Genomic DNA, 19236 nt, shown 5'->3' with positions numbered 1-19236 from the left:
ATGCTAGTTTAAGTACACTTTGTTGATGATCACATAAGATTTCTACTGTGATTTGCTAATGAGTTGCTTTCTCTAAGAAGCAAATATCAAAAAAAAATAATCTTGTCACTTTCAAGTGAAATGATTCTTCTCCAGAAAAGATTGTCTCCTTAAAACCATAGTTTTCAGAATACTTTATATCCTGAGGTACCAAGTATTCTGGTGAAATGTAAGACATGAATTTGTGTCTGGTTTGAACCAAACACATAAAGGACTTTATTGGGGATTCTTTTATGCCAGGAAAATGTGTTGACCATTAGCCTTTTGACTTTCCTCAGGCAATACTCTCTATAATCAAAAATTACATAAAATTACACTGCTTTTTTAGGTCACTGATGTCCTGTTGATTCCTTTCATTGCAAGGAGAAAGAAATGCAGAAAGACTGAGATGTCCATCTGCAAAACTACAGAAAGAAAGTAATCACATTGTGTTCTGCAGTATCACAACAGGCAGTAGCACTGCTGATTGTATTAAGCACAGTATAGATAGCATAGTAACAGAATTATCTTTTACACCAGTTCTAGGTGCATGGGAATTCCTAATTCCCTTGTATTTAGGAATAAGCTTTCTTGTGAAAGCTGCAGAGAAATACAGATTTTGCTAAATCACAAACCCAAGTTTATTCCTTGCACTGCCTGAAGGATGGAAGACCCCAAATCAGTCATGACAGCTTGTCTCCTGGATATCTAGTCTTCATTCCATGTAGATAATTTGATCACATGTCTAGTGATAGAAAAACTTTTCTGTGCCTTTCTTCTCGTTCTCTCAAGCAAATCTTCTGTGTGCTTCTTGCAGTCTTTATCCTCTGTGCATCTTTCTTGTCTTTCTCTCAGCAGAGCTGCCAGTTGAATCTGGTAGAGATTCTGATAGAGAATCTTCTGAGGATTGCTGCTTCCAGTGCATGCTTCAGGCAGATTCACCCATCCACAGGTCCTTGGTCCATTGCGATGTTCAATTGTAAGAAAGTTGGCTTCCTCCTATCAAAACTCCCTGCAGCTGTGAAGGATGTAGAAAATTAAATATGTGCTGTGATAATTTCTAAGGTGCTGCAAATTTGTTTTCACTTATCTTTTGTTGAAAGTTGCAGAAATATTTGTTAGCTTCCTGAAGGAGTAAACATCATCTTTGTTTGAAAGATGTAAACCACAATTTTAATTTTGGCATTGCTGCCTGTTTTCTAGTAAAAACATAAATCCTGTCAAAAAAGGACAATGGTGGGATGGTCATTCAGAGCCATAGACATTGTTTTGATACCTTTGCATTTGAGCACTAAAAGGCCTAAAGTTATGGAACGTTTTCCAAGAAGAGAACTTATCTTTGATATGCCCATTTGTCGAAGGAAAAAAATCTCCCAAGACAAGATTTCAGGTATACCTTACTTAGCCTGCTGCCATGTTCAGAGCTCTCTGCTTTCTCTAGTCTGTCATCCCAGGGAACTTACAATAACTTACTATACTGAATGGTCATCTCTGTGAGTGCTGGCAAATCATTATAGAGGAAACAGTTGTGTTATTGTACAAGGCAAGACATGGCAGTAGCTTGTTTTTACTGAGTGAAGTGCTAATAAGTACACGAACAAATTGTTCAAGGGCTGATGAAGTTACTGGGACTTTTGTCATTGGCTTCTTAGAGGTCAGAACTTGTAACTGTCCTACAGAACAAACCCCTAAACCTGTAGACTTTTTTACGTACCGCTTTCCCATAAAATGTGGCAGAAGAATATTTTATCTTGTAACAAAAGGATGAGTCTTTTTCGTACCTTGTAATCTAGGAAAAATTGTACTTCTAAATCTTCAGCTTTACATCAGCTTTCTCCCATATAATGATGGGATAATTTACAAACATGAATAACTCACAGTGTTCCAAATTTTCCCTGTCTTTATTCAAAAAGAGTGTAAATGATACGATCACGCTTGTGGCTGGTGTTTATTATGCCTTGATGCTGGTGCATCTCTGCTTCCTAACAGCTGCTGTGGTGTTTTTTCTCTAGTTTCAATTTATTCTGTTTTGCTTCATTGAATTATCTTCATACTAAACAGCAACTCAAAATTACACTACATCATGTTTATATATTATTGAATACTTAGAGGATGTTATTTATTTTGCTTTTTTTTTATTTTCTAGCTGTCACATGTACTTAGGTGCTTCCAGTGTTTTTTCTTGTCATTCCTGTAGTCTAAGTAGCCAGTCTAAAAAATCTGGATGCTGATTTAAACCTTTTTTTAGTACTGCAAGTGGGATGACCACCACTTCCCTGTGAGTTCTACAACATGGTTACCATGCTGTACTTGTTTCCTGACTGCTCTGGGACAAATACTGGAATACAAGTGTTGTTGTTTCTTAAAGTTAAGTGTAAATCAATAACAGAAAGCTGAAGACACAATGTCAGATTAACTGATGTCTTTTATCACTGGAACAAATGAACCATTAGTCAAGTGCTTTGTCCTTACAGACTTTGGTATTTTTCCTGTAAAGTGGTGATTCTTCTCAGTGGAACAAAAAAGAAAACCAGTAAATGAGCTGTTGGACAAGTAATACTCTATTTTAAACACCCCCAAAGTACTGAAGGCTTTTAGGATAGCTGTTCCCTGCATTAAACTTTCAGGTATGTTCCTGCTTAAGCTGAGTAAGAGGGATTGCCATCCCTGACTCAATGGATTAGTCATGAGATGTTGCAGTCTAGTTTAACATCTGGTAAGAATTAACAATTGGGATTTTGACTGAATAAGTAACTACTGTAAGGTATACCTGCTTGGGATTGCCAGTGGCTAGCCTAGAAGAAAGATGTTTCCTACCAACAGAAGTACCAGTTGTGTATATTACAAGGGTTTGTTTTCTTAATGGAGGAGTTTACTGTAATTACAGGCTAAATGACTGACCCCAGAGGGTGGGACAGTAATCAGTGGCACAGGGTCTGGTTGGAGGCCTGTCACTGGTGGTGTCCCCCAAGGTTCAGTACTGGTCCCAGTATTGTTTAGCTTTTCACCAATAGCTTGGGTGAAGGGGCAGAGGCCTCCTCAGCAAGTTCCCCAACAACACAAAGCTGGGAGGAGCGGCCCATACCCCAGAGGGCTGAGCAGCCCTTCAGAATGACCTTGGCAGGCTGGAGAGATGGGCAGAAAAAACCATCTGAAACTCAACAGAGGTTCTGCACCTGGGGAGGAATAACCCCATGTACCAGTACAGGCTGGGAACCAACCTGCTGGAAAACAGCTTCATGGAGAGGGACCTGAGTCACCTGATAGACAACAAGCTGTCCATGAGCTAGCAGTGTGCTCTAAGAAGGCCAAAGGTATCCTGGGGTGCTCTAGGATGAGCACTGGCAGCAGGTTGAGGGAAGTGATCCTGCCCTTCTATGCAGACCCTGTGAGGCTACAGCTGGAACACAGCATCCAGTTCTGGGATCCACAGTACAAGAGAGATGTGGAGCTCCTGGAGCACCGAGAGGGTGAAAAAGATAAGGTGAGAAGACAGCTGAGAGAGGATCTCATAAATGTCTATCAGTCTCTCAAGGGAGGGTGTCAAGAAGATGGAGCCAATCTCTTCTCAGTGGTGCCAAGCAATAGGACAAGAGGCAATGGACAGAAAGTGATGCACAGGAAACTCTACCTGAGTGTGGGGAGGAACTTCTTTACTTGTGCAGGTGTAGTGGAACAGATTACCAAGAGGCTGTGGAGTCTCCTTCACTGGAGATATTCGAGAACCATCTGGACACAATGCTGTGCCATGTGCTCTGGGATGGCCCTGCTTGAGCAGGGAGGTTGGAGCAGACCATCCACTGCGCTCCCTTCCAACCTTTGTCCATTCTGTGATTCTGTGATTTCATGTTATCAGGTTTTTGCCTTAGAGATGACAAGTACTTTTATTTTTAGTTCTGCTTAGAAAAAACAAAAAATAAATTGTTTATAGAGAAAACAGAAATAAAATGAATTAAAATAAAAAACTTAAAATAGGAGAAGTATTGGTAAGGATTGTGCCTAATTGTGTATTCAATGAGAATAGCAAGCTATAGAAAGCCAATTTTCCCATGGAGTATTTATTGTAATGTTTCATTTAAAAATTCAATTGAAGAGCTAAAGATGACATAATAAAGACAGATGACCTCCTCTGCAACAGAGTCATAAGAAGGCAAAGGATAAAAGTCTCTTTTGATATTCAGAGAATTAGGCAGCAGGTTACACAGAGAAGTTTTAATTTTCTGGTACATACCAAGAGAAGTGGCACAATGTCAAGATGCAGCAGATGAAATTACTTTCTATAAAAAGTACCTGCTGAGTTTAAAATACTTATGTATATGGTACATTCACTAGGAGAATGACTGAAGTAAGCAGCTGAGCCTGCAATTATTTTTTAAAATCTTTCTGGTTTCTTTGTTCCTTTGAATTAGTGAAGGGGAAGGTATGGTCTCACCTTACTTTGTTAGTGGCAGTTATTCCTGCATCATAGATGGCAAATGATGGCAAAGCATCTTCACTATTTTTAAGCAATATATTTTAAGCATGTTTTCCAGCATGTGTTTCTCTCTGTGTAAGTAGAAATGCCAATGTAGATGTACAAAAATGGGAACAGGGAAACCAATATAACTTTTTTAAAGACTGCAACTTTCAAATTTGATGGTGAGTAGTTTTATAAGTAATCCTATCTTCTAGTGGAGCAAATATGGAGCAAGCCTTCTCAAGGACACGTGATATTTCAAGTAGCTGTGACCTGTTTCTTTTTTGTTCCCCAGTGAAGTCCATTTCTCTCCCTAGGGTGTCCAGTTTTCATGTCTCTCCAGCACATTCTCAGAACTGAATAGCTTTCTTACAGAACAACAATATGGTGTAATGTATTGTGGGTGGTTTGTTTACTCAGTTTCATATTAGAAACACATGCAAACATTTATGTGAGGAAACACAACTGAAGAGCACAGCAATTCTGCAATGGTAGCAGTTTATGAAGTTCTTGAACTTAGGGATTCTGTTGTTTTGAGTGATAAGAGAGACTTCTTTTAGGTGTCCATGTTGTTCCCATGCTCACTCTTCTCCTTACTTCACTGCCCTTCCCCTGGCCTTATTGCTTTCCTCATTTCAGCTGCTCTAAAAACAGACAGAAGTCCTGCTTTGGAAACTCAACCAAAGAGTTGAGTTCCACAGCATCATATTTATGTAGGGCTCGTTGTACTTAAGTTAGATTTCATTGGCCATTCAGAGGCACACTAAAATGTCTTTATTAAGTCTTCCTCTTTGGACCTATGATAAAGATTTACATTTTGAGACATTCTTTTTATTATATCTGTGGCATTGGAGCATCACTGGTCCCATTTAGCCTGCAATGTGCTTTTCTTGGCCTGCTTCTCTCCCACTATACTCAGACAGTCTGTGAATCATGATTCATGTTGAAGCTCATAACCTCAGGACAGCTTGTGATGATAGGCCTAGACACCATATGTAGCCTAATTATTTACATTTAATCTTTCACAAACTGAAGATGTTTTTCACTGTCTAAAAATGGTGATTGCCAATGAGGTGACAAGATGTGTTATTTGCACTTTGATTTCCAGTAGTTAAATGGATGGATAAATTGGTTATCTTAAGCTATTACAACATCTCTAATTTCTTTATCATGCAAAGATTTTATATTAAATTTTTTAACTACTGGATATATTTCTAAGTTAAAAGTAAATAGCTCTGCTCTGTTAGAATTGTTTCACTCAAAAGAAAAAATGTTTTGGGAAAGTGTTAAACAGTTCTTTGCAAATTCTGTAAAGAACATCTGAAAACTTACGTGAATTATTCACAGCTACCTGTAGTACGTATCTTGGTTTAATACAGAAATATGTAAAAGAATTATTTACTGAATTGTAGGCTTATATATGCTGGAAGTGACATGGATCTGTCAGTTGCTGCTATCACATATCCCTTGTAATGATTTTCTTGTAATAAATAACCCATGGCAGCCATAAAATCTGGGTAAAAAACCTGCAGCAGGTTCTCTTAGTCACATTCAAGGAGGTATGAAGTATAGCTTTTTTTCTGCCTGACATGACCATAAACTCTTTTAAAAAGTTATGTGCCTCTCCAGATGCCATTTTTAAATGAGATCTTGATTTGTGTAAAATCATTATGTATTTAATTCCAATTAGATCTTTGTAACTGAGCAATCTAAGCAAATATGGTAAGTAAATAAATTGCTAATATTTGTTCTTTTAGCTTAAAAGATTCTTCCAAGTACACACTAAAAGCAAATGTTATTATGCTACTTGTACACAAAATCTTACCTTTCATGTTTCTTCTGAGTATTTACCTTGGAAGCACAATTTTTCCTTAAAATAGATATTATTCCTTCAGGTCTGGGTGAAAACCTTGGCATTTCAATCCTCCAATCGATATCAGAATTGACTATATGCTATATTGAAAATAATGTGTTTCTGAACAGGCAGCAGCTGGCTTTTAAATAGACTGTTCCTCACAGTCTATGAAGGCTTTGGATGCCTCCAGTTTTAAAGCCAAAGGACTTTATACCCTCTCCACTGCAACAGAATTTCAGAGTCTCAACTCTGAGAAGAAAGGGAGAGCTGCAAATGCAAACTGCAATATTTTGGTGATGGTTTACCTTTCTAGGTGGCATTTAAGAAGTCTGAAAGAAAGTACTTGGGAACAGCAGACCAATCATGTTGTGGGTCCTACAGAATATTGGTGCCTCAGAATATAATTTGAACTGTCTCAGCCATTTCCATACAGAAAGATAGGTCCCTTCATTTATGCTTGCATACACATTTTCACAGGAAGCATTTCTCTGCTTCTGAAAACAAATTTGTTGTGGTATGCTCACAATGACACCTAGAATCCAGTTTATGATGCCAGCTAAAATAACAACCACAGCATAATACCTTCTTTTCCTACGTGTTTAGGAAAATATCTCCAACTTTGATATCGTTATGGAATCTGATGAGGGCACCTTCCAGCCATCTGGACTGGGTTTTTCTGGCAGTGCTGAAGCCCGGGACGTTGTGAAAGAGATCATGACTCTGCTGCAGCCCATCAATGTTACGGATGTATTCGACCCTGCAGATGGAACAGACATCGCTTACTGGATGAGGGACGGGGTGCCTGGTGAGTGTCCCTGGAGCCTGGCAGGGGACGCTGCTCCCACTCAGCCCTGCCACGCCAGATGGGTGGTCCTGTCCTTTCACAGTACTAAGAAATTCTTTCTCCCTGGGAGTAAAATTTACCATAGGTAAAATGCATAAATGTTAAAAGGTGACCAACAGAAATAGGACATAAAGTGCATTTGAGCTGCAGTTTAATAATGGTATAGATTATACGTAGAATAAAATGCCTAAAATCTTCTTTTCGGCTTTAAGGATTTATAATAATTAATCCCAGACTGGTGGTTTATAAATAGTAAACCAAGGCAGAAGGGAATTCTCCAATAGAGAAAAAATATTTTTTAAATTATTATTAGTTTTACTTTGAAATTCAGGGCTTTTTCTCTCTGTTTTATATGCTGGAGAAACAATATTTTTAAGATGTAACATTTAAAAAGCTACGAGTCATTAGGGTGTGATAAAGGGGTAGAATTCTGAAAAGTTTGAGGTATTTTAGGGGTTTATTTTGAGGATTTTATCTGTCTCCAAATGAGGAGCAGCTTCTTGGCAAAGAATCTTGTGAGCTGTGAGAGAGATCCACTACTGGCAGCACCTCCATGCAGGAGACCCCCACACTAGCACAGAGGCTTTCAGAGCACAAGAATCCCAACCAGAGGCCAGCCTGACTGAATTTCCATTTGAATAATAGTAGAAAGGAAAGTTTCATAACAGTGGTATTAAAAAAGTTATGATCAGTTTTAAATTTTAAGGTTTTCTCCTGTGTTTTATGGCTGAAATAGGCAGGCACATTTCTCATGCTAGTTTTACTACTTGCTACTATATACTTAGAATCTTTTAATATTTAATTAACTGCTGTTTTTTACCTTGTGGAAGAGAGTGAATCACAGAATATATTATTTTATTTATGGTCAGAACCCCTTGCTTCACACTCAGGGTGCACAGAGATACCATAAAGTTGACTGCTTCGATAGATGTATGGATGTCTAACTTTGAAACCAAAATATCTATACTGGGCAAGAAGTATGGATGCATGGATATTATTAAACAGTTAGGAATTCAGCTTCTGTCCTACTCTCTGGGTGAAGTGGAATTAGTTCAGTACCACGGCATGCAGCTGTGACAATGGTGTGCTGAGTTGATTGGAGAGACTGTAAGCACTACTGAGAGGCTGTGGCCAAGCATCATCCTCCACAGCCTGAACATGCCCGTGTAAAGATGTCTGGTCCAGAATTTCAGACCAACATATCTGTGTTTTAGGTGCAATATAAGAACTCACTACTCAGCCTATGTTTAGAAAATGCAAGGGTATCAGAAGTATTTTCTAGGTAAGGTGCTGGGATCATTCCAGGGGGTCCTTGGGGACTTGCCTTGTGCTTCCCATCTGAATGTGACAGATTATGGAAGAAGAGAGAAAAATTTAACATTCAGATGCTTTATTTTCAGTTGATAATATGAGTGGTGCTTGTGATGGCAGTGGGTATTGAGCTCTTGCACACCACTTCTCATCAGCTGTGGTGCACCTGGAGCATAAGCAGCTACAGCTTGCCATGGTCCTCTTGATTAGTCTTTGGGCTACTCAGCAGGAGCAATGCAGGAAAAAGCCCTCTCCCGTGGACATCTGTACTCCTCAGAAAGCATAAACTATGAAAAATATAAACATTGGGAATCTAAGCTCAACCTTGGGAAAACACAAATACACCAGAACCAAGACCTCAGTTTTTAAATAAATCTGATTTGTTTACCTATTAAGAATTTGTCACATTAATTGATGGTGGATTTTTTTTTTTCTGTCTGTAGCTTTGGTTCATTTAACTTCCTGTTAAGCAAATAGCAAAGTGTTCTTGCAGCATAAAGGAACACTGATTTTCTTCATAAAGCTCCAGTGAAAAGAAATTAGCTCCAGTAAAAGAATTTTGGCTGCTTTAGATTATATTTCATGCTGTTCCATGGAGAAGTCTAAGACATCTTCTAATCTTCATGCTTTGTCCACACTATTCTCCCTGCTTGAATGAGCTTTTATGATATATAATAACATTGAAACAAATTGAACACTCTGTAACAGCTTTTATAATTATGTTCAATTTAAACAAGCAGTCAAGTGTTGACACTTCATCAATTTTATTTAAATATTTTCTTGAAAATATACTTGGTGGCTTTGTTTCTGCAACAGGGAGAGAAAATATGGTGTACTTCTTGAACAGTAAGAATGGTTTCTGACAATTTCTTCTGAGTTTTCCCCTTTTCAGTGTGAACTAGATTCTAGGATTCACCTTATTAGATGCTCTTAATATTTTTCTCCTCCTACATCTTTTGGTCTGAAAGATCCTCAGAGGGCAACACTAAATGTGTTTTTCAGAACTGTTCATAGCTGAGATAGGCAAAGAGACTGTAGCTTCTTAATCTCTGCTATTTTGAGCATGTTTATTTTTGATGGACATGCAATGAAATGCTACTAAACAGCAGTGATTATTCTGAGATTTTAGGATGAGAGAGGCCATGAGTTCAGAGTCCTTAGCAAACCATAGACTGAAGCCTAAATAATACCTCTAAAGCACAAGCAATGTGATCTGCACCAAACACAGCACTCTAATTCTTTGTGACTGCAGAATGTCAGAAATATTTGTCAGTGGCCTTTACATTGGATTGTTTTGAGAGCAGTTCAGCCCAGCAGTGAGGAATGTCTGTAGTTGTGGTTTTGCACTGATAGCCAGTTTTCAGCTACTGAAAATATTTGTATAACATTTGTTTTGCCTTTTCATTAAGCATAAATCAGAGGAAGGGGGGCGGGGGGTTTGTGGTGTTGTATTTTAAGATGTGGTTTTAGAGTTTGAGGTGACCATTGATTCTAAGACTGCTTATTTAATAATTATGCAATTATCTTCCTCATCTTTCTTTTAAAGGGTTCAATTCAATTTTTTTTTTTATTAGAGATGTATCCAGATAATGGCACATAAAGCTGTTCCTTTGCAACACTGAATCCCAATTAAGTTTGGCTAGAATTTGCAGATATAAGTGGGAAGATATGTTGATTGGCTTTATTTATTTGGTTTGTTAGCATACTTTTTCACAACAGATTTCCTCAGTCTCTGAAAGGGTTAAAAAATTATTAAGCAAGCCCTGCTAAATCAGTGCTGGGATATTCTTGTTGAAAAAGTGAAGTATCTGATGGTCACAGATACTTGATGATGACCAAAATGCTTTTAATGTAATTTAGAGCAGTTCCTAAGGTAACAGTCCTGGGTCTGGATCAGCCTTCCCTGCAAGAATCTGAGAAGGGGGGATGAAGTGGTTTTATTTGTATTATGGAATCCAGTAAACATTAGTTCAGCTTTAGGTGTTTGGGGAGATGAAAACAGGTGTTTTTGTATTTTTGCAAAGAAGTGGCTGTTGTGACACATTATTTCCAGGAAAACTGGTTCAAGGATGCTCCTTTCTGCTTGTCAGGGTGTTTATCTGTTGCTGCAGTGCTTACAATGGGAACACTTGTCTGTTAGGAACTAAGCTGTATTTGAGATCAAGCTGACCCAGGACATCAAACAACTCCCCAAAGGCATGTTTCAATTCCTCTTTTAAAAATCAACCAGTGGCCTAAAGGTGAAACTCCTTTTACACTCTCACTTTGAACCTTGATGTTTGTTTGTGTTTCTCTGTCTCCACAGTGACTTGATTTTTCGTTACACTGCATAAAAGGAAGAATTGTTCTTCCAGAAATTAATAAACCAGTAGTCCATTTAATTTTAATGTTTCTTCAGAAATCAAAAATTCATTGCTAACCAAATCGATTAGTCATTCAGATGTGGCAAACAAAGGCTATAATATATAATTTCTCTCATTTTTACATGTTCATAGTGCTTTTTTATTACCTTCATCTAAAATATGCTGTATTTTGGCCTGAGACACCGGATTTTGACTCGGATTATTTCCTTTTGTATTATGCAAGAGGTTAAATCTACCCCTTTTCTGGAGCATGCTGCCCTCTCTTACCCCTGTCCCCATCATCCCTGTAGCACCAGACTCAGGTGCAAGCCTGCTGCCGTGCTGGTGCCAAGCCTGCTCCTCTGCTCAGTGTCAGCCAGGGACATGTCTGAGAAAGCAGCATAGCAGGAAAACTCTTGGACTTGAGCTTGCCAGCTGGACATGAAGAAGTGAGCAAACTCTCTTTCCCAAATTATAAGTGAATAACCTCTGTTCATTCTTGGCTGTGTCACTGTTTGGAAGTGATTCTCCACTGTGATGCTTGAAATGCTACCTGTCAGGATACCTGGTTTGTACTGCCCACAGGCTTGGGCAGGGTCTTTGGATCCAGTTTTAAGCTTCTCTTTATTTCCAAAAGAGTAAACCCAGAAGAAATATCAGATGTACAGTCTAGGGCTTCATAACCCAATGCTGAAAAGCCTTGGATTTGATGCTGCAGGAGTAAGGGGCGTTGCACTTGACAAAACCTTCCTACAAGATGAGAGAAGGGGGGGAAAAAATCCCTGAACAGGAGGCATTAAACTTCTTCACTTGTCTAGGTAGCATTTCTGTCACTTGCAATTTGAGATTTTAGCACAGGAAATCACATGTAGGGCTCCAGGTATTTGACAAAGTGACAAACTCAAGGCAAATGTCTCCTCACTTGCAAAAAGCAAAAAGCTGGACAAAACTCCTGAACACTACTCACAGAACTAAACTTTAGGGGCACTGTTAAAAGTACCTAGGTAATTTTAGGTACTCCATAGGTACTACATTTTTATATTTGCTGAGTTCCCACTGCTCTGACATCTGTTGAGCACAGTGCCGACACAAACTACTGTTTGCGTGTGCAAATGAGGGCTAAAGGACTTATGGTGTACATGCATGTCTTGCCTCAGTCTTGATCTCAGTAAGTCTGAGATATACCAGAACTGTTGTCTCACAATTAGCAATATGGCATTGCTTTTTCCAGGGCACTCTTTTCCTTTTAAATATCTTATTTTATCATTCATAAATTCATATTTATCATCATGGTGAATGTGTTCCATTGCAAAAGCCAAATCATTTGCAACTTGGGTGGTGTTAAATTAAACCAGTATGCTAAGAGAGCAATTATAATTGCTTGGCACTTAAAGAACCTACTGTTAGTGCTAGGGCTATTAGACCCATTTAAAATCTTGATTGCAGAAAGAACTGTGTGTATTAATCTGTAAAATAATTCATCTATTCTCTAATTTATCATTGTTCCAATAAAATGGGCTTTTGAAATTAGAAATTACTCTGGAGTAATTAAATAAATTTAATATGTTGCAACTTTTTATGAAGGTCAATTCCTTAAAAGGCACATAGTTTAATATAGTATCTCAGTTATATTAGCCTTTCATATGACCTTCTCTGTTTTTAATAAAGTCTTTGAGAATAATCATTTAATGAAAGGAATAGTCTGTAACTTATGACATTTTCTTATAAGTTGTGCTCTTAGACTACCAGACAAATTTTACAATACTTTACATACAATTCCTTCTGCCTTTGCTCTGCTTGGTTTAGTCTTGTTTTGGCACAATGGAGTATTGTCTACTTCTAATCATTAACAGGAAGCATCAGATTTGCAAGGGTATTTTTGTTTTACATAGACTAGACACAAACCATGCAAAAATGCATCTGGGATAATAGTTTTGGAGAGAGGGATGGAGTTGGGCAATTAGCCACGTTGCCTGAATGCAAATTTTCCTGGTAGTTTTAAGAGGGCTTTTGTATTATATTTCCCATTAGCAATTCAGGCTATTTGAGTCTAAACAAAGTCAAAGTGGATGAAAGCAAACCCCTTCTTCCAATAACGTTCGTGAGCTCGAGAAGAACATTGCAAACTTGGTGAATTCTCTGTCATTTTGATGTGTAAAAAAAGACTTAGGTGTCCTTCAAAAAGTACAGGGTAATTCAAGCAGAAGGGATGGGCTTGATGCAGTAGATAGAAGATGAAATTCTCTGCCATGTGTTACTCAGAAGGTGTGATGGTAATGGCTTTTGCTGACCTTAAAATACCTGTGAATCTGCCAGTAAATATTACAAGCATTTTCATAATGAAATGCTTCTTTCTTATTTAAGCCTCACCCATTTCAGAGTAGCTTTTTTAATATCATAAACTCTTGTGTTTCATTTGTACAACATTTAGATAATCCTAATTACAGTTACAAAAATAGAACTATCATTAACTTGCTGATCCCAGAGGAAATTTGAACTGTGAAACCAAAAATATTTGCAAAATGCTATCATACATTGCTAAACTTCTAAACAGATTGCTGAATTTCTTATTTTATTTGTAGGTATTCTTTTCAGTATCTGTGATGCATTTTATTTGGCAAAGTTTTCTTGGTGGTCACAAGTAAAGAATTACAGTACATGAGTGAAGTAGCTGGTATTCCATGGCTCTTAAAATTAGTTTTTTAATAAACTTAGACAAGACAGCTTTAAAATAATCTTGTACTAATATTACAATAAATTAGTTTGAAACACTGACATTCTGATTGGCTTTTAGGATCCTAGAAGTAAAACTGTCCCAGTGCTTTCAACCCGGTACTAATATTATATAAGCTCATTAATCTAGTAATGAAAGTTTAAATTGGGGTGTTAAAAGTAAAATCATAAATTGTAATGGTTCTTGCACTTTTTGGCTGGTGGACTTCTTTCTCTTATTTTGTCACTCTTCTTCCTTTGAATATCACTAAGTTTACTTCTTCTTTCCTTTTAGATCACTGCTTCTTTCCTTTTAGATGCTTACTCTTCAAAAACCTACATGAGATGGATTGGCATAAGTGACCCTTTTAATAAATAGGTGCTTCCCAGAAGCATATGCAATTCCTAAACATCTCAAAAAACATCAATAAATTTGCTTCTCCAGCTCACCTTTTTAGTATCAGAATATACTTTGTCTCGGAAAAGAAACACTGAAAATATCCAACCGAGGATCTCATTCAGATATGGGGTGTGGTTGTTTTTATTCTGGCTGTGCCTCTGAGAGACATCTTAATTCTCTATTGTTTGCTGCTTAGGAAAGCTGAATTCTGTTTCTGTGGGTGGGAATATTCTTTTTCAGATGGAAGTATTTGCCATTTGTTGATCCTAAAAAACAAGTGTTCTACATTAGCACACAGAGCTCGGCGTTAACATGTTAAATAGGCATTTCGGAAGTACAAGTTAGTCAAGCCTTATTCCTAGAAATGTCCTTGGCTTCGGTGAAGCTTATGCAAATAATTAAGCAAACAGAAAGAAAACATAATAATAAAAAAAATAGTTTAGTCAGAGTTCTGTAAGGAATTTGGAGATGTTTGCCAATGGAAAAAAGTGAGGAAGTAAAATAAGATCCTCTCCACAATTCATTTATTTTTTTACCTTTAGAAATTTTACTGTATGAAAAATAAGACACATTGATGGTATGGAAATGTTGTGAGATTTCTCACCAAACATATAATGACCTAGAATGGTTGTTAGTAACAACAGTAGAATTATCTGTGGATTCATAGATTTCATTCCTGGAAAACAAATTATTATGCCATCAGTATTAAAAGCTGAATAAAAATAAAGCATTCAGTAGCATTCCAGGAAGACCACATGTATACTACTCTTGTTGGGAGGGACAGAGGTTGAATGTATTAAGGTCTGGCTTGCAGCTCTCCAAGTACTTTCCTATATGAAGTCATATGATGAGTGTTTCTAATAGGATTCTTCAGGGCTTGCTTCATCCTCAACTATTTAGAGTTTCCGTTGGTTTGGAGTCAAGTTTAAAACTAGAGCAGAACACAGCTGATGTAATTGCTATACTGGATTGATAAAGAATTATGAGAACAAGCTGATCAGCCAGCCAGGGTGATTATGTCTCCTCTGGCCAGTTTGTTCACACCTTTCTTGCTCTGGAGTCACAAATAGTGTAATATTTAGAAAATGTCACTTCCTTGGACCTGTTGGCTGCCCTATTTCCAAAGAGGCCCCTACTTTACCTCATTGCCACAAGATTTTGATGGTGCCTCTTGCACAGCAGCTCCTGTTCTGCAGAACTGCTGGTGCACCTCTCACCAGTTCTGTGGCCATGGGTTAATACAGGTTTGGTTTTGTCTTTGATGAGTTTTCTGAAGTGCATGTCAGGCCACTTCTGGATTTTGAGCTCTCTGAGCAGCAACTCTGCCTTCCAGCATACAGAGCTGCTCCTTTCACAGATTTTAGGAAGACACAGGCCACCCCTGTCATCTGGATCATTGCTGAGGATGCAAAGGTGCTGACCTGGCAGGGACCCTTGCACATCACACTGCTCATAACCAGCCACCTCAAACTGTTGATGGCAACCCTTTGGGCCCAGCCATCCAGGCTGTTTTCCACCCACTTTTATTCCACTCCTCCAGTCCATAGTTTTCCTGGGGACTGAGTTTTTCTAGTTTATAGTTCATAGAATCATCACAGGATTATAGAATAGTTTGTGTGGAAGGGGATCTTAAAGATCATCAAGTTTCAACCCTTGCGTCATGGTCAGGGACACTTCTCACTAGGTCAGGGTGCTCAGAGCCCTTGAACACTTCAAGGGATGGGGACATCCACAACTTCTCTGGGCAGCCTGTGCCAGTGCCTCACAACCCTCAGAGCAAAAAGAATTTCTTCCTAACATGTAATCTAAACTTACTCTATTTCAGTTTGAATCTGTTCCCCCTTTTCCTGTCACTACATGCTCTAGTAGAAAGTACCACTCCATCTTTCTTGTAGGCTACCTTCAGGTACTGGAAGGCCGCAATTATGTCACCCCAACGATTCCCCTTTTCCAGGCTGAACAATCCAAATCTTTCAGCCTTTCCTTGTAGGAGAGGTGCTCCATCCCTCCATTCAGCTTCGTGGCTGCCTCTAGACAAGCTTCTGGATCCTGCTGCTTTCGATTTTACTACAGGCATAACATTTGCCTTTTTTCAATCATTGGGGTCTTTCCCTAATAGCCACAACTTTTCCTAGATGATAGGTAGCAACTTCCCAGTGGCATTGGCCAGCTCCCCCAAGCAATGCATCCAGCAACACTGATTTTTATTTGCCCTATTTGGCTAAGTAATCCCTAACTTCATTTTCCTATACCATGAGCAGTACCTCTTCCCCTGTCTTTCCAATTCTGCTGCCATGTGGAGATCTGAGAGTTTTTAATTTTAAGCTACAGAAATTACTTTCTTGATATTCTTTCATTGCTTATTATAGCTAATATAGCAAATAATATAGCACTTCAACAGCAGTTTTCTCACCAAAGTTCCATAAGTTTTACATAGAAAGGAGGCTGTAGAAACATCTCAGCTGACTGTGCAGAGCACACTGGAGATTTGAATCAAGCATGATTTTGATCCAGGATCTGAATACTTTTTAGTGACAGTCTTAGATATTAATCAGAAAACTTGTTCCTTCCTGAAGCAGCAAACACAACACACTTTCATTTGCAGGTGACATTATAGGTGTAAATGTCTGAGGTCTTTGAAGAATGCTTTTGATAGTAGTCCAAACTGAATGAGTACAAAGCTCAAAAATAATTTATAAAGGCATCTTCTTCAAAAGAGCAGGTTCAAAATTATTCCAGTGGCAGCCTTTCCAGGACATTGTTAACATTTATAAACCACAGAATTGGAACCTTTCTAAGTGTTTGTCTTCAAAACTCATTCTACAGGCTGGGCCTACAGTGTAATTGAATTTCTGAGGAGCAGAATTTATTGAATACCAATTTATTTTTCCCATAAATCCCTTTCCAGTGATATTATATGTGTTTTAATGTAACAATTTCAGTCCATGGTCAATTCAGACCACAGAAAAATACTAAAGTGTGAAAGAAACTGAATATGCATTTGTATTTTGTATTGGCAAATCTTCAAGAAAAGATCATGGGCTGCATAGGAGAGAAGGTACAGAGTTACTGTTCTGTCTCTGACATCATCTGCCATAATCACTGAACAATTTATAGTTCCTCAGTTTCCCTAATGGTAACAGCTACCCAAGCGCTGCTTGTAAGTTACCTTCTGTCTATAAGGTGCAATAAAGAGGAAAGAGTCATCATTACCTTCCTAATTAAGCTGGTTCATCTTCTGCTGGGTTCATCAGACCTTGCAGCTATTTAGCATAAGAGCTTCACCTGAGCAAATGTTGTAGAGTGTCAAGAAAAGAGCAGCCTAGATGGAAGCATAACCTTCCTATATATGTATTTTAGTGGCATAAACATAAACAAATCTCTCTGCAAGGACAAAGCATGCATCTCAACAGGAGAAGCAGTTTATTGGAATTCCCCATCCAAAGAGGCAGAAAACCTAATTAAGATTTACTTAAACATCAGGGCCAGACTGTTCACAGCTCTCAGCTGTTTTCAGTGCCCATGACAGAGCTCTGTCTCAATTGCCATGTGGGGCCTTGGAAATCAACCAAGGAAGATAGGCACTTTTCCTTTTACTGTTTAGTTCTATCAATTATGTTAAACACAAGCAGTGACCTTCTGAGATGGAAGAATTTTTGTAGTTGTTGCTGTTGTTTTTAAAGAAAGCTGAAGTAAAGAAAGCTAGGGATTTTCAGACTCTGCTCTCCAGACTCCTAAAAATGTACAACCTCATCTCCTACTAGGAGCACAAGTTTGTTGTCAGTGGACTTGGTTATCCACTTGTTGTCAGTTGGGACAATCCGTGTGTTAGAAAATGATTATGGATTTAAAATTGGAAGCAGTTGAACACCATTAATGTGGCATTGTGGAGGAGAAAGAAGTTGAGCAGCTTGATTTCTCAATGGGTAGATACTCTGTCCTACAAGTAAGACATGGGAGTTTAGAGCATTGGCATTTTGAAGCTATCCCAAATTACTTTGGGGATACGCACAAGCACCTCACCTCATGAAAGATACTGAAAACAACTTAGAGTTGTTAATTAGAGATAGGAGACAGAAAAACGTAAATTCTCTGAGGACAAAGTTTATTATAAAGAATTCTAAAGCAAGGTGGTTTTACCTAAACAAGGGTTGTCTTGATTGCCTGCCTGTTTCCCCCCAAATCCAAGCCCATAGCAACAACAACCAAAGCACGACAGGAGTTGATGGGAGTTGATGGCTGAGAAAGGACAGTGCTCAATTGTCCATCTCTGATCAGAGACATGTGAAGAAACAAAAAACAAAGCTATCACTAATGAAGTCACAGAAGTGATTTTCAAGATTTTTTTTGCCTTACATTCCTTAAATGCGTAACTCCTAGAGGAATAACTTCTAGCACTGTTTTTCACGCACATATGGATTGCAGTTCATGTGAAGTATTTAGGAGTGGGACATTTTTCTGATGTAAAGCTCTTATTCATGAAATAGAACAAGGTTACTCCAGAAATTTGGTGTCTACTTGCTATTTGCAGGATTCACTTGGAATAGTGATCCTGAATTTCCCTCTGCCTCACAGGCCAAACTTGGCTGGAGCCATGGGTCAAGCCAATTGCCAGAAAAAGAGGATCTCTAATCTGTTCAGCAGCTATTTCAGAAAGCCACAAAAACAGATGAGATTTCAAAGGACCACAGAACTGACAAGGAGGTTTCTAGAGAATCTCTAAATATTCTTGATTCCAGCATGTTCTTGCCAATGTCCCTGTCATTTCTTTCACATTTGTTTAAACTGAACTTAAAGACTTACTATAATGGAAACATTATAGACCAGATGGCCTGTCCCAGTGCTATTCTTAGTGCTTAAGGTTTTTCTCCTATCTACCCTATTCCTGCTACAATTTTAGAGCTTTAACTCTCATTTCTTTTCATTGTGAACCTAAAGACATGGTTACTTCTTTCCACTTGCAGCAGGTTTTTATGTGAAGTTGATTTTTTCCTTCCTTGGCGAAGCAGTTAATGCTTGCACCTCTTGATCATTATCCTGCATTGTCTTTTCAAGTATCTCATTGGTGAACATTACTTAACAAATTCTCATCATGCTCTCAGTGCCCCTGCCATATGTCCCTGATTAGTGCCATCTCATAGTGTAGGAAGACTCTACTCCATTGCATTGGTCTATAATGAAAATAGAAAATAGTCTCAGATCCATATGATGTCCCAATCTAAAGATCCTTCAGTTTTTTACTCTCTGAGTATATTTTTCATACCTTGCAGTATACATAATTTCCTTTTTCACTTCTGG

General features: G+C 38.3%; 1 protein-coding gene across 1 annotated transcript in view; it reads left to right on the top strand.

The window, feature by feature from the left end:
* Positions 1–19236, top strand: part of CPQ (carboxypeptidase Q) — a 147623-nt gene that overhangs the window by 112730 nt on the left and 15657 nt on the right. Inside the window, exon 7 of the mRNA XM_066547810.1 lies at positions 6933–7134. Within this exon, the coding sequence (XP_066403907.1) occupies positions 6933–7134 (202 nt within the window). The remainder of the gene's footprint in view (positions 1–6932; positions 7135–19236) is intronic.

The sequence above is a fragment of the Molothrus aeneus genome, chromosome 1, assembly GCF_037042795.1.
Source record: "Molothrus aeneus isolate 106 chromosome 1, BPBGC_Maene_1.0, whole genome shotgun sequence".
In the NCBI taxonomy this organism is placed as follows: Eukaryota; Metazoa; Chordata; class Aves; order Passeriformes; family Icteridae; genus Molothrus; species Molothrus aeneus.
Note: the sequence above shows the minus strand (reverse complement) of the source record. Positions and strands in the feature narration are given on the sequence as shown.